The following is a 15,582-nucleotide window of genomic DNA, read 5'->3' as shown; positions in this document are numbered from 1 at the left end:
CTGCAACCCCTCTCTGCTTTAGCAACTATAAAGTCTGCTGTTGCACTTGAAAATATCCTTTTTGAACACCAAAAAGAAAGAGAATTACATAACCCAGAGAGACAGCATGTCTGAAATAAGAAAGTCAACTTGAATCAGAAACATTTAGAATTCCAAAAACGGCTATCATACACTTGAAATGTGAAATACAAAACATAACGTGGGAAAGCAACAAAATGGCTAAAAACCAGAACATTTTCTTCTTTATTTCACTAGTTAACAGAATGATTTTGCTAATATATTTCAAAGCAATTTCTGAGCAGGAGTGGAAATAAGGTCAGGCACTTGATATTAGCTGTACGTCATAAGAAATTACTAAACTACATTTTACTAATTGACACTAACCTGATGTTACATACCAGCTCACCAGCCAGACAATAATTTTAAAGTTTTTATTCACTTGCAATTATAAAACAAAGATTAAAAAACTGTTTAAGACACGTAGCTCTTGCTTTAGAACAGTTTCACATACCACTAAAGCTATTCTTTTTTACTATCTGCAATTATTGCTAATTGCTAAGAGCAACGATTGCAATATCTCTAGAATACACCACCTGATGACACTATTTCAAGAGACAATTTCATGACTAAAAGCTCTGTACTTGTACTTGGAGTTGCATTATCCATAAGTAACTGATAGAATCTACCTTTTTACTGGGAAACACAATAGGCACTTCATCTGTCATTAGGGTTGATCTGCATTTTCTCTCATAGTGGGTCAGTTTGTATTCCCTCCGGCACTGAAAGTAGCAGTTGATCTTCACATAGTCTCAGCTGGATCAGGGGATTATTTGTGTAATCAGGTATAATAAACACGCTTACTTCCAGGCACCCATGTGGTTGGAATAGCTAACTGTGTGGCCAAACACATGAGATGCATGCTAATGTTTCTGACACAAGGCATCTGTGATGGGAGGTTCTTTATATACCACACTGTCTAAAAACAAGGGGATACAATAAACAACTCAATAACAAACACATTTCAAATGTCAATGCTGTAGTACAGATGTGCCTTACAGATACATCCTGACAGATGTTGGCTTTGGTAAGGAGACTGCATTTTCTCTATGCTGACTTCAAGGGATACCACATTAGAGAAGAGAGACATTTTCAGTCTCTAGTGATGATGCTCGTGCCGTGTCCATGGTAGCAGATAAACGTACACCCTCGCAGGCTAAAGCAGCAGGTGGGGAGTGCACTCTCCTATAGAGATAAGAGCTGAAGAAAGAGAAGAAATTTCAGTCAAAAAAACAAAACAACCAACAAACTGTCAAAATCGTCGAAGACTGAAGCACAGATCTGACAGACAGTGCCTCGCTCATACTGATGAGGTAAAAGACAGTTTATAAAGGTGTTTTTTATTTTAAGACCTGAAATGCTAGTATAAATTCTGAAAATTAGAGCTAGCAAGTTATATAAGTAGGAAGCATTCCCATTGTGTCAGATGCCTGACCTGGGTTAACCCTGATCATAACAACACTCAGGCCCAATGCAAATTTTCACAAAGCTGAAGCTTTGACACTGTTGTTTTACATCTAAAAGGGCACTGTGTACCGAGGGAATCATAGGAATGAAGAAAGGTGGATGTATGACAAGGTATTTCAATAATAACAACTATGGGCTAGTACATTTTTTTAAATGAAAAAAATATATTATTAATATTAAAGGACATACAGCAGTCAATCTAAACATTTTGTTAATCCAGTGCCAGGCAAACCCACTGAGGGACAGTTGAATGTCTGTCAGCAACCATGGCAGCAGGAATTCAGAATCTGTGCCACTGGAGTAACATAACTCCTGAGACAGCAGATGCAACAAGCTGGTGAACACTTGAATACTATGGATCTTTGTGGCAGATATCACAGAAAATTCAAGCTTACAAGGATCCTAAGAAATAATCTGAAACCATCCACCTGACCTCAATGGCAAGACCAGCTGTAGCTGTGTCATCCCTGAAAAATACTTTTTTAATCTGCTCTTACAGACCACACAGAAGCCAGTTTCACAGCATTCGCAGCAGTTTACTCTCACAGTTCCCTCTCTTATCATTCAGAGGTGCACAGGAGTATCCATGGGCACCATGGACATGAGTAGGTTGGTCATTCTGTAATTGCTTTTTGAGTGTTTGTAGCAGGCTATTATTTAAACATATAGCTCACTTCTAACATTGATGCTAACTGACTGAACACAATTTTGAAAAGTAATTATATCCCTTTGTCACATTTTTGTCACCGAAACAACCAAAGAGCCTTTCAGACCATGACAGATCAGGGATGTGCTTCACACTGCAATAAGCCTTCTGCCAGGACCTACTAGCTTAGATAAAGGGACAGCTACTTATAGCCCCTTTTACCTTGAATGCCAGAGCTTGACCTTGAATACGTCCTTCAAAAAACAAAACCAATCTAGACTGCATGCTTTCCACTGAATCCCAATGCCAACGGAAATCTGAGATTGCTTTCTCAGTTAATTACTTAACGAAGAGAAAAGCTGTGGAACCTTTATTTTGGAATTCAGATGGTAAGATCTGATTTGAAATGTAGACATCTACACATAATCCAAATAATCCCACTGTAGAAAGAATATCTCCTCCGTTTCTGAAATAACCGATTGGCAACATATAGGATCCTGACTGTGCAAGAGATGTAACTCAGAATATTCTTAAATGTATTTTGCAGTCAAGAGATTTTACGTGTACCTAGACACACACAATTGAGGAAAAGCACATGTTTATTTTAGTTTTGAAAGGAGGACAGTTACAAAGTTATTGTCCCTGTATGAAGGATCACACAATACACAAGAATCAACTTCTTAAAGATTTAATTAATGTTTTTATTGTAGGCCTTAGCTAAATATCAACCACCACTGAAAAACTATCTTTCCAGGTACTTTGAATGAAGTTCATAAGACTGGAAAATGGCATTCAAGCAGTGGTCAGACTAAATGACTACTGAGATAGTTATTGATAAAGTTTATAACCCACCCAAGAGGACTTAATCAAGCAGCCTGGCAAAAAAGACTAACTGAAAAGCAAAATATGTAAACTTTGTGCAGGAAGACTGGAAAGGTGGGAAAAAAGCAATACGTACCGTGCTGCTGAGAATGACAAGAACAGTATAAGGCAGATAGCAGCAATTGACCCTAATACAACAGCAGTCATGTATGGAAGGCTGGGTGATGAATCTGAAAGAAAAATACCAGATCAAATGAACAAATATCAAATAATGTAGCTTCAGTCTGGTGATGGACCAACTGAGTCTGCTCAAAGCTGAAGTACTCTAGCAAAACTCCTGTGCTGGCCTTGCTGCTCCACCAAGCAGTCCCAGAGCTGACTAATCAGTAGCTACAGTGCTGAGGAGGAAGTAAGACTAATAGACATAGTTCTCAAAAATTATTACCTTTCTCCACTCCCCAGTTTCATGAACAACTCAGTCTACATCATATGCCAAAGTTGTCTCTTGTGCTAGACAGTTCCAATGCTTTATTAAATGGCTTGATGCATCTCTTTCATAATTATTGGAATTCAGGCATGATTTCCCTTCCCCATCCTATTTTCTTTCCAAGGAAATGATAACCTTACCCAAGTCCGTCATACCAGAAACCACCAAAGGATAGAATAAAAAGCTTATAGTGATTTACATTCAAAAACAGAATTACTAAGAACTACCTGTGGAGGTACCCTGAAAAAAGAGAAACTCAACTTTCACCTGCTAGCCTACTGTGAGTCTGGAAAAATAGAACATGAAGATTTTCAGACAGAGACCCTGCAAGGAACATGTGTTTAATCCTCAAGCACTTTCAGTTTTGGTGAAATCTATCCTTGCTTCACTGTGATGTCAATTTCCATATATTAATTACACAGAATAGACATTAGCCTTCCATGAAGATGAAAGAAATGCTTTCCCTACACATGGTAGAGTCTGTTTTGTGAAATAACTCAAGATCTGCTTTATTCAGACAACTATTTGTAACTGAAGGGAGTACAGTTGCAACAGCATTCTACCACTTTTTATGATGATTATCCAACAGTGTGTAGGTGTGCCTATATGGGACTCGAAACCCTGCAGTTTGGTTAAAATTTAATTTACAGATCTGCTCTTCACACACATTAAGTAATATTCCTCAAAGGATTCAGTGAACCAATAACACTCTCAGCCTCTCCAACTGCAGGAGTACATTAGGCCAAGGACACTGTTTGGCTAGAAGCCTGTCCAATATAATGGCAAACACATATTCAATAGAAAACCAAGGGCCTGTTCAGTGCTATTCTCATTCCTCTTCCCAAAATAAAATTCACCTACACACAGCAGTCTCTGACAACGCTCTAGAAACTGATAAAGAACAAGTTCACAGAGGACATCTTTTTGTTTTTGTTTTTTTTTGTGTGTTTGTTTTTTGTTTTTTGTTTAATCTTTCCAGAGTTATTTTACAGCTCTTGCCTTTTCAGACCAGCAATAGAGCTCTCAACCCTATTGAATTCCTGAGCTTAGCAGAGTTTCTCATAACTACAGGCTGTCTAACCAACATTTTCTCTGTGGCAGTAAATGAACCAGGTCATGAGAGTAAACAACAACAGGTAGCATATAAATAAATATGCATTTCTCAGCGGAAGGCTAGTAGTAACAGCAGCCAGGTGTGTCTTCTGCTTAACAGGGAGCAGGTGCACCAAGAGCCATGCACCATTCCGAAGCACTGTCGCTCTCCAGTGTCACTGCATTCCTAAGTCTTTCAATTCCACAGCAGAATTTAGAGTCTGTAGGGGTCTTTAGTGGCTACTAATAGCTTGAAGATGTTTAAAAAAAATAAAATAAATCTCTAAGCCAATACAGACCTATCTTAAAATTAGTTAGTAAAACTTCACTTCTGTTCTTCAAGTCTATTGTGCACAGAGATTTATGTAACATTTGAATGGAATGTCTAGAAAGACTGATACATAAAAAAAAAAAAAAAACAGAACCCATTTTAGGACACTGTCCTCTAGTTATCAAGTGCAGAGCAAATTTTTTGACTCTAACATTTCCAATCATCAAAATCAACTTATTATAAATGGCAAATGAAAGAATAGCCATAGCAATTATTTATTTTTCCTCCCGAGCACAGACATGATGCCTTCTGCTTTCTCACTGAAGTTAAAATTCACTTACTTTTAATTTGTGCCCATACAACACAGGACTGTGTTCTTACCTGAAAATGAAAGCATAAAAATCACTGTTTCTCGCAAGAGAAATTTATCATCACTTACACTCTCTGCAAGGGCAGTTTTCACTTTGGGGAATTGTGATGTTTTTTTTTTTTCCCCCTGGTAGCAGCCCCCATCTGTAGCTTCTCTACAGATTGTAAACTATAAAGATGAGAGATAGAGCTTTGATGGAAGTCTGGCTGTAGTCTTTCAGATCATCATTCTTCCTTCCTTTCTATAGCCTATGCATGTAAGAGACATCAAAGGATCTTTGAAGCTGCTTGGGTATGGATTCAGAATTTATGAAATGCCAAGATAAGGTTGCACATGCTGTATTAGCTCTATATCCATGTAGCGCAAACACATTAAAATACAGCACTCATGGTTTCAAATACAACACATCATACCTTAATTTCTATTAAGCCCCCCAAGTTATTACTCTCTGTGTAATTTTAAAATCTTAGAATCATAGAATCATACAATACTTACAGCAGCTAATGTACACAGCAGTTGAATAAATATTTGTCAAGGGTCTTCTTTTGCAGTAGTTTAGTAAGCTTGTTTGTTTACTGTAACCGTTGGTACCTGTACAGCTTTTTTGCCCAGCACTTCACACTCATGCATGAGAACTTGCAAACGCCAGTTTTGTTCTAATAGTTCTATTGTGCCATCACTGTGAACTCTGCTTCCGTAGTGCTTCTGTGCACACTCTCCAGACACATGACTGTCAGACTTTCTTAGAATACATACATAGCTATTGTGTTAGCAAAATACATTTTATGTTCTTCTGGATAATGGTATGTTTCTGTGAAATTGAAGGCTACATTTTGTAGTGTTTGCACAAAAGGACACAAGCATATTCGTATGCATTATCTTCCTTCCATGTGCCTGCATGCTGGAGTGCAGAATCTCTGTGTTCCTTAAAATATCTTTTTACATAGAATTTTTTGTTTACTTAATAAGGCAAAAGCACTGGCAAAGGAAATCCTCTTAGGGAATGCAGAACAAAGACTAAAGGGAGGATTTAAAAACTCCAGCAAATGCCAGATATGGGCAAGCACTCATGCAAGTGCCATCATCTTGAGACATCTGCCTCTGTTGCATACTCTGGTTTCCTGGAATCCAGCCTTTTCTTAATTGATTTTTTTTTTTTTTAAATTGGGCTAGTTTTAACAGACTTTTCTCATGGTAGAGGTCATTCTGATTCCAATTTTCAAAAAACAAAAACAAAAACCTCTCAGATTTTTACTGAAAATTCTAAAAGGTACAGAATATACTATCTTCCCTTTTCACAGGTCTGGTCTTACTTGTTACATACATCATCCACCCCCAAAAAGCTGATGTTGACTCCGAGGACTGTGCAAAGTTATAGCAAAGAAATTAATTTCAGATATGTTTAATAGCCAAGCATCTTATTTAGTTCTGGACCTTCTCCTTAAGCTTTGACTCTTCAGACAGCACAGAATCCACAAAGTAACCACTGGAGACTAAAATAGGTACCAAATGGGTCTGAGCTACTTAACTAGCAGTATCCCTTATGAAGAATGACACCTTCAGGGTGGACAAATGTCCACAACATTTTATCTGTACTGATTTTCCCTCCCTTAATACAACGAGAATATTTCAGGTATGTGAAGGAATAGTACCAATTAAAAAAAAAAAACAAAAACAAAACACAACCCAACTATGATTTTGTAGCATGTGTAACAGAAAATATACCATCCTCAGGATGAAGAGGTCTGGAATCAGAAGACATTCTAGCTGTATTCAAGTAGAAACATATGCATATGTAAAATAAACTAGATAAATGCAATTTCAAATATGATAGTAACTGAGAGCTAATTAAAGACCTGATTTTAAAAAGAACATTTTTAAGTATGCAATGTTAAGTCCCAATTCAGCCACTTGAGTAACAAGATTGTCAGAAATTCTTAATACTTGTCCGACCACAATTAAAAATACAGAATGTCTGGAACTTCTGAATACCAACAGCTGTTCAAAACATGGTGCCATAAGGATGAAGACAAAGCAATACTTATGAGACACAGGTATGAGTTTCATTTCAAAGAAGAGATGAGAACCAAAGCTGGCTGGTGTTTACAATCCCAATGATGACTTAAAAGTGTTGTATATAACCTCACGTGCTTCATTAAATCAGAAAAGCCAAATAGAAAAGTGTATATTAAGGGGCTGATGTGTTCTAAATGGAAGGAAGCCAAAAATACAGGTAACAGAAATAATGTTACATTAAACCAGTGGCCTATGAAACACTTCTGGCAATGCCAGAGATTAAAAAAAAACTAACAGGAAATAATCCATACCCAAGAGAAAAGGGATATAACTTAGAAGCAGCTCAACAGGCAGACTGCAGAGATACTTAGTCTGTGCTGTTCAGTGCCAGAAAAGGCTCAACACAAGTAATAATAGGAAAAGTTCCTCAGTATCAGAAAAGTAATAAAGGGAAAGAACTAGGGATACCAATGCATAAAACTGTAGGACGCAAAGGACTGTTTCCTTCCTTACTTCATGCTGCATTCACGAGGACCCTGAACTCTATTTTCACATTATGAGCGGTAGGCCAAGATACAGTTAGGTGTTTTTTTCTTTAGTAGGTGTTTTTACTTTTGAAATTCAGGAACTATATGTACGTGGAAAATATGGCATGTGAGAAAAACTACCTTTATTATGAAAAAATTATAAGTTCTTGTCCACCAAGACAGGTAATGACTGGAAAGCTAGTGGTGTGACATCATGGGAGGCAATACACTGGGACACTAAGCATAGCTTAGAGACATTTTGTTTCTAAATAAAATTTGTATTTATCTTAAAATAGACTATCAAAATAATGCTTGTAGCATGCTTTACTCCAACAAAGCTTCCTCAAGAGAGCGGGCTGTTTAGAAGGCAATACACATGACAAAATATATTTTTCCCTTATCACTTGTAGAACTGGCATATAACTAACAATTCAGCACTGTCAGAATTTTTCATTGCTCAGGAGTGGTTTTCAGATTCTACAACTAACCTCTTCCACTAAGTTCAGCCCAACAGATGCCCCTAGTTACTGAGGGCAGAGATGGCCTCTTGCTTTAAATTCTTTCTATTGTTTGCCTTTTGGCATCCAGAGTTGCTCCAGAATTACAATGACATAAATATCTGTAAGGAGTTACAAGAGTTATTTAAAGAAGCATCAGATTTAAACTAATTCTGTCGATTAGAATCATAAAAATTTAACAGGAAAGTAACATTTCCCTTTTTTCTCCAGCAACATGTCATTTAATCAGTATAAAGAGAAGTTTACATAACACCCATTACCTTATTCCACTCGCTTATTATTCTCAAAAAAACACAGTATTCTTTTCCCAGCTTTAAAGGAGCATTATAAAACTTTCCGTAGTAATGTCTGTCTCCAAGAGCAACTGACATGTTATCAGCAACATCCCTTGCCCGAAATTCAGCTGCCACATATCCCTTAGCGTCAGTGGTGTTGCTAAAGAAAGTTGCAGTGGCAAAGGAGTCACAAACAAAAGTACTTTGCAAACCAAGTGGAAGCACAATCACTTGATAAAGACTACAGTGGGGAAAAAAAAAAAAAAAAAGTAAGCATTAGCTTTCAGTTCAGTGCATAAAACATCAGATATTCATTACATTTTTACATTGCCTTTCCTACTTTGAGCCCACTAACTGCTTTTAATCATCAACGCCCCATATAAACTCTTCTTGTACTGAAACATTTCTCTGTGTGTTTTCACCCTTGCATTTTGAACAAAAAGAAATACAGACACAATTTAAAGCTAGGAGTATTCATGACATGCACAGTAACATCACACGTCCATTCCTGCTCAGAAGACCACCAAACCAAGTTATTGCAGGTGGCCATTTGCTCCTCCCACCTTTCTTCCAATTTCACCTATAAAACAGAACACATCCTGGGGATCTAAAAAGAATTCCTAAATTCCCTGAAACTAGTTGTTTCCTGTTTAAAGGAAAGAACAGATACCATTTCTAGAAAATTGATTATATCTGTCTCTGTTATCTCTTTCAAATGTTTTCTGCTTTAGTGTAACATGAATTACAGTTACTTTCTTCTTTCACAAACAGCAGTTAGTAAGATGCAAATCCTTTTTCTCTAAAAATATATATTTTGGTAGTAATATTCTAGTATGGAAACACTACTTCAGAACAGGCATAATTGCAGACTTTGCTCTGAATTTCCTCTGATTCCTAGAAAAAAATACTGCTTGCATTAAGTTACTCGGAAAACAAAAACAACAGGGGTAGTATTGCTCTTGAATGCATCAATAAACATGAAGTGTGATTTCACTGTGTAAAGGGGGGAAAAAAACAATTCAGAATTCTCAAAAACAAAATTTTGGTCCAGAAATCAAGGAAGGGTCTGAAGCTAAAAATTATTTTGCCAGTGGAGGCAACGCTGGGAGTTACAGCTTAACTCTTCACCTGCTGCTAAAAAAAACTATATAATGCAAACAAAAAGCTCCAGTATGTAACACAAATCTACAGAATGTTGTTTGAGAGGGTACAGAGTGCAGACACAAACCTGATGGGTCCATTTCGATCTTCTGCTTTCCGGAGTCTGAGCAATGGTGCAGAACCTTTTGCTGCAACAAATTCTATATCTGGGAAGGGGGGATCTAAAAAGGAAGCAAACGCCAGAGAGGTTTTAGTGACACTGTGGGCATGAGGATTCCTAAATACTTTCTCCCCAGAACTTCTTCTAGCCACTGAACTTCAAACCTCAAAGGCTTAAGTCTGCAGACAACGAAAAGAACCTGGTCAAGTAAACACCAGGCAAATACAAGCATTACAGTATGATAATCCTGACTCAACTGCCCACAGTAAAGTTTATGTGCTATTTGGAAAAACACAGAAATCCAAGAATAATGATAGGCTGCCCTGAAATGTGAAAGACTGGTAGGAAGAAGAAGTATTATTTATTAGACTAAATGAAATGGCCAAGGAGAAGAAAAACATAAATCTCTGGGCACACAGCTCATTATGAGGAATAAGTCTGTATGAATAAAGGAGAATCAATCTGAGCCAAAAGCACTTTCAAGAAGGCAACTTCCTCAGTTACTACATACAGTCAGCTAGCAATACCATGCCCCTTAAAAAGGATTTTGATATGGGTACAGTGCTCTGATTTGTACTACTGGGAATGTGCATCTAGGCCAAAACTGAACAAACACTCCTGCTGCCAATTTCAGTGGCAATGATGACAGCTGCACTCTGACAGAGACTGATGCTATGGAAATGGAAATTGCCAATGTCAGCCTACAAGCGGAAATGAAGAGATCTTCAGTGCACGCAGCTGAGAGAGCAGTGTGTGAAGCCTGTATACTACCTACCCCAGAAGTCTGAAAGAATTAGCATGGATATTTACAGGTATGGATAGGCTGTTTGAAAACTTGTCCATCAAGCCTATGATGTGGTATCTGACTGAAGAGTAACAAATGCAGTGCTTATTTGCAGAAAAACAGTACCTTTGGAAAGAATAATCAACATCATGGAGACAAACAAGAAAATCACTACAGATTTACAAAAGACAAGTCATTTCAGGCAAATCCTTGCTGAGGTGTGTGGACTTTTCAAGCAGCTGGAATAGAGGCACGTGCACATATACATTAACATACAAGTAAATCATCAGCATAACTGGAGAAGATGAGGACTGGTAGAAAAACTGTAAAGTGGGTTAAGAACTGGTAAACAGGGAGCTAGCAAAATACAAAATGTTGAAAGCACAACGACTTGCATTCAGGACGGTCATTACATTTCTTCCAAGACTAAAGAAATTAAGTACTAAGACAGTAATACTGTAAACCATTGTGGTACAAAATCCAAGCGTGTTCAGATGAAAGCAAATGGTATCCTGGGCTCCATCATGAGAGGGGTGGCCAGCAGGGACAGGGAGGTGATTATCCCTCTCTACTCTGCTCTTGTGAGGCCCCATCTGGGGTACTGTGTCCAAGTATGGAGCCCCCAGTACAAGAAAGACAGAGAGCTGCTGGAGAGGGTCCAGAGGAGGGCCACAAAGATGATGAGGAGGCTGGAGCACCTCCCCTACGAGGACAGGCTGAGGGAGCTGGGCTTATTCAGCCTGGAGAAGGCTGCAGGGTGACCTCATTGCAGCCTTTCAGTACCTGAAGGGAGCCTATAAACAAGAAGGGAGTAAACTCTTTACAAGGGTAGATAACAGCAGGACAAGGGGGAACGGTTTTAAGTTGAAAGAGAGAAGATTTAGGTTGGATGTTGTGGGGAAGTTCCTTACCAGGAGAGTGGTGAGGTGCTGGAACGGGCTGCCCAGAGAGGTTGGGGATGCCCCGTCCCTGGAGGTATTCAAGGCCAGGTTGGATGGGGCCCTGGACAACCTGGTCTAGTAAATGGGGAGGTTGGTGGCCCTGCCCGGCAGGGGGGTTGGAGATTCATGGTCCTTGAGGTCTCTTCCAACCCAGGCCATTCTGTGATTCTGGGTGTGAATTTGAGGCTCAACAAATGCTAGAGAGTGTAAAACTAAAGTAGTATGGAGATGTTACAGAAGAAGTGAACAATCTTGAGAGCTGTTGTTCAGAAGAAAAGAGAGACAGTGTAATAGCCTAACATGCAAGGTGATACATATGGCGCAACTAGCATGTTTTGCAGGTTTTTTGCTGTATTTTTTAAGTTCATTTGAGTAGTAGTAGGAGCATGCTAGTACAACTCAGAATTAGTGTTAGTCATCAGAATGGTAATAGAAAAAATAAGCAGGAAAAGTTGATGCTCTAAAAAGCATCAACTTCACTGTGACACAAGGATAGTACCAGCAGAGGCATAGAGAGTCCAAGAGAGCCCGTTTCACAGCCATCTGAAGTTCCAATCAACAGTCCAAGAGAGTACAAGAACTATTCTAACAATGGAAAAACTGTCTTACAAGAAAGAACTAGAAACTTGACTTTGTAGCTTTAAAAATTAAATTTCAAAGCATACGTGATCTCTGATTTAAATAAGACTGCAGCAATATGGGAAAAGAACAAGTTAAATATAGAATGACCAAAGTAAAGGCAAAAGGCCAGTTGGAAGAAAGCTAGTCCAACTCCCCTGCAATGAACAGGGACAGCACAGCTAGATCAGGTTGCCTAGGGTCTGATCCAGCCTGGCCTTGAAAGTCTCCAGAGATGGGGCATCAACCACATCACTAGACAACCTCTTCCAGTGCCTCACCAACCTCACTGTAAAAGATTTTTTCCTTATATCCAACCTAAATCTACTTTCCCTGAACTTGAAGCCAGTTCCCCTTGTTATATTGCCAGAGACCCTGCTAAAGAGTCCGTTCCCTTCTGTCTTCCCTTTCTTTCCCTTTAGATACTGATAGGCCTCTCTCAGGTCTCTTTGCAGCCTTCTCTTCTTCAGGTTGAGTGGCCCCAGCTCTTCCAGTGGTTTTGTGTTGTTTTCAAACAAGCAGAGTAAAGGGGAACAGAGGGCAAAACCCACTGCTGGCTCAGTTCACAACAATTATATTTTCCAGAATTTGGCAGGAAAAATGCAATATATGCAAACAAACAGCCACCCACCCCTGACAGTCCTAGTACAGGGGAAAAAGAGAAGACAATGGAGATACCATACTAGTTTTAAAGCTCAGCATCTTCTCAATTTTTAGTTGCTGGTAAGAAATACAAATTGTCTGCTTTAATAAGAATAGGAAACAGCTTTCAACAATGCAAAGTAAAGAAAATAAGGACATACGAAAGGAGTGGATTTCATTTTTTGCTTCAGTAATCAGAAAGGAAACTCTGAGGGAGTTATTCCACATACAGTATTTGGCAACTAGAACCATCTAAAGCATCTTACCAGAAATTCAATATTTGCAAAGATAAAATAATAATAAAAAAGTAAAATAAAATAATTTAAAAATATATGTTCTGAAGCCATCACAATGTTCTGATTTAAAAATCTACATATTTTTTAAGTAGATTTAAAATGTAAATGTAAAAAATACTGAAAGAACAACAGCTGGAAGGAGAAGAGGAGTACCACTGATGGATGAATACTGATGGTAGATTGTAAGAAGAAAGCAAGACTCTCCAATGTGTTCAGGTGCTGTTGGCACCTAACTTTTGTATAGGCATTCACTGTGTGGTTTTGTTTTTAAGTTTGCTTTAGCTGTCCACCAGCAAAACAGACTAATATCTGTAGCAGCACCAATAAAATGCAATAGAACTTAGTAAGAAATATAAGCATATCCAGAGGCAATTCCACTCTAGTACTTGTCCAAACATTAGTAGCCTGGGACTGCTGTGACATTTCATTGTCATGCTCATTCTCCACAACAAGAATCGACCTGCTGAGTCTCCCTTTGAACACAAAGCCAGGCTTCAGGAAAGAAGTGCACCTGCTTTCTAAGTACCACTGCAAAAGTACAGGAAAACAGCACATGCCTCAAAGCTGGAGTGAAAACCTTTCATACTGTAATCATATTATTCAGTAAATGCTGGAAGCATTAATAATCATGAAAAAAAAATCATAATGGAACAGATATATTTTTTCTTTAATCTTGGAAATGTACTGCTTGACAGACATGACTTCTGCCAGCACTGTTTATTGCTACAGCCCAAGACTGCAATTGCAAACTGCTGCAGTATGAAGGTATTTTATGAAATTTTCCAGGAGGTAACAGGAATATTTAATAAATTTCCTGCCACCTGATTTTATGTGCAATTCTGAAGCTGTAATTCTAGGACAACACTGTGCTGCTTACTTTAGGATACATAATGCTAGCAAGCAAAGTTGTAGCACAGGTTTGTCAAGTACACAGATATGTCAAAAATGGATGCACAGATCCACCTCTATCCCACTTCATATAGCATTACAGATAAAACCTATTAAATGAGATAACTGGTATCTTATTAAGCAACCTTTGTTCAGTGTTGTGATTTTGTGTTGGTTTTGTTTGTTTGTTGTTTAATGGTTATTCCAGGGCTTCACACCCAATGAAGTATTCTACTGAATTTTAAAACAAGGTAGTCAGAAACGCTGCCGGAAAACATACACAAAAACTAAGGCAGAGGCTTTTATCCAGTATAAGAGTTTTTTTTACTTTTTATATTACTGTCTGAAGAGTAACTAAGTTTACACATTTCAGTAAAATTGCTTTAACAAAGAGGAAAGATTTTTACTTTGGAGAAAAACATTATTAGCAGAGGAAAAGGAAAAAGGGAGGGGAAAAAAATCAAGATCATTTCTACAGAAAATGATGACTTAAATCTCCTTTAAAATACTGCTTCTTAAAAATGGAAATAGTAGCAGGGTGTGGGTATGTGTGTACGAATTCATAGCTGAAAAAGCCTTAAGATCTACCTTCCTCCCCAGGGTAGCCTATTCTTATGTTGCTTCTTCTTTCCTTTTTGCATCTCATTCATTTTATTCAGTGAAAATTAAGGTAACTAGTTAAGGAAAACAACAGTGGATGCAGGTGTACCACTACAAGTTTGCAAAGAATGATGAGAACCTACAAAAATATGAAAGGCCTTCCATCTTCCAGATGGAAGATACTAAAATAAGTGTTTTGGTGAGCATGTAAAGCACAGACTATAAAGCACATTGATATCAAGTGTCCTGTATAAACACAACGATAGAGGTAGTGAGAATGACCATGATTTCATGGATCTTTATGGAAAAAAACAAACAAACAAACAAACAAAAAACAACAACAACAACAAAAAAAAGCTTTTTATTCAGGAGATCAGAAAAAATTACTGAGAAGTAATGCATTTGTATGCATTACTGTATGCTGAGAAGTAATGCATTAAATATGCATTTGAATGATCTCTGTATAAATACAAATTGCACACATGAAATTTATATAGAAACGTTTACAGGACTGATGTCTAATTTCCTCCTTACAGAAGAACAATTTTCATGCTCAGGTTTTATTCACTCCCCTTCTATCTGGAGGTCTTTAATGTACTGTGAGAGTATGAACTGTCATATCACTACAGCTCCAACAACCTTTCATTTTCTCACTGAAAGCAGATTTGACTTTTCCCTTTCTCCAGATGTCAAAAAACTTCATCTATGAAAGAAAGTGTAAATATTTTCCATCATATGACAGAGCAGAAAAATAATGCATCTTTTATATGTGTGTATACTCTTGGCACACACAAACATCCGACTTCCGTACCTGTATTCTAATAGAACTGTAGAATCATTTAGTTTGGAAAAGACCTTTAAAAATGATCAAGTCCAGTGAAGAACATTTGTCACCTACTGAGTCCAAAGCAGAAGATTCTAGAAGACCATACTCAGTCTGTGATGAAATTCCTTCTTTTAATTCAAACCTTTTCCTCGACTCCCTGCTTGTGACTCTACTTTCC

At 37.9% G+C, this 15,582-nt stretch overlaps 1 protein-coding gene across 4 annotated transcripts in view; it reads right to left on the bottom strand.

The window, feature by feature from the left end:
- Positions 1-220: 220 nt before the first annotated feature.
- The window catches only part of SUSD1 (sushi domain containing 1), a 40,222-nt gene continuing 24,860 nt past the window's right edge, over positions 221-15,582 (bottom strand). For 2 of the 4 annotated variants that reach the window (XM_424913.8, XM_015280726.3), the window contains 5 exons: positions 9,777-9,870; positions 8,534-8,789; positions 5,184-5,223; positions 3,129-3,222; positions 221-1,257 (listed from right to left, as the gene is read on the bottom strand). In XM_424913.8, coding sequence (XP_424913.5) covers positions 1,131-1,257; positions 3,129-3,222; positions 5,184-5,223; positions 8,534-8,789; positions 9,777-9,870 — 611 coding nt within the window. In that variant the 3' untranslated portion in view covers positions 221-1,130. Of the gene's footprint in view, positions 1,258-3,128; positions 3,223-5,183; positions 5,224-8,533; positions 8,790-9,776; positions 9,871-15,582 lie in introns of those variants that run through there. The other 2 variants (XM_004949518.5, XM_040656162.2) reach the window with 2 other exon arrangements.

The sequence above is a fragment of the Gallus gallus genome, chromosome Z (genome assembly GCF_016699485.2).
Source record: "Gallus gallus isolate bGalGal1 chromosome Z, bGalGal1.mat.broiler.GRCg7b, whole genome shotgun sequence".
Taxonomy (NCBI): domain Eukaryota; kingdom Metazoa; phylum Chordata; class Aves; order Galliformes; family Phasianidae; genus Gallus; species Gallus gallus.
This window is presented reverse-complemented; position numbering and strand designations above follow the sequence as displayed.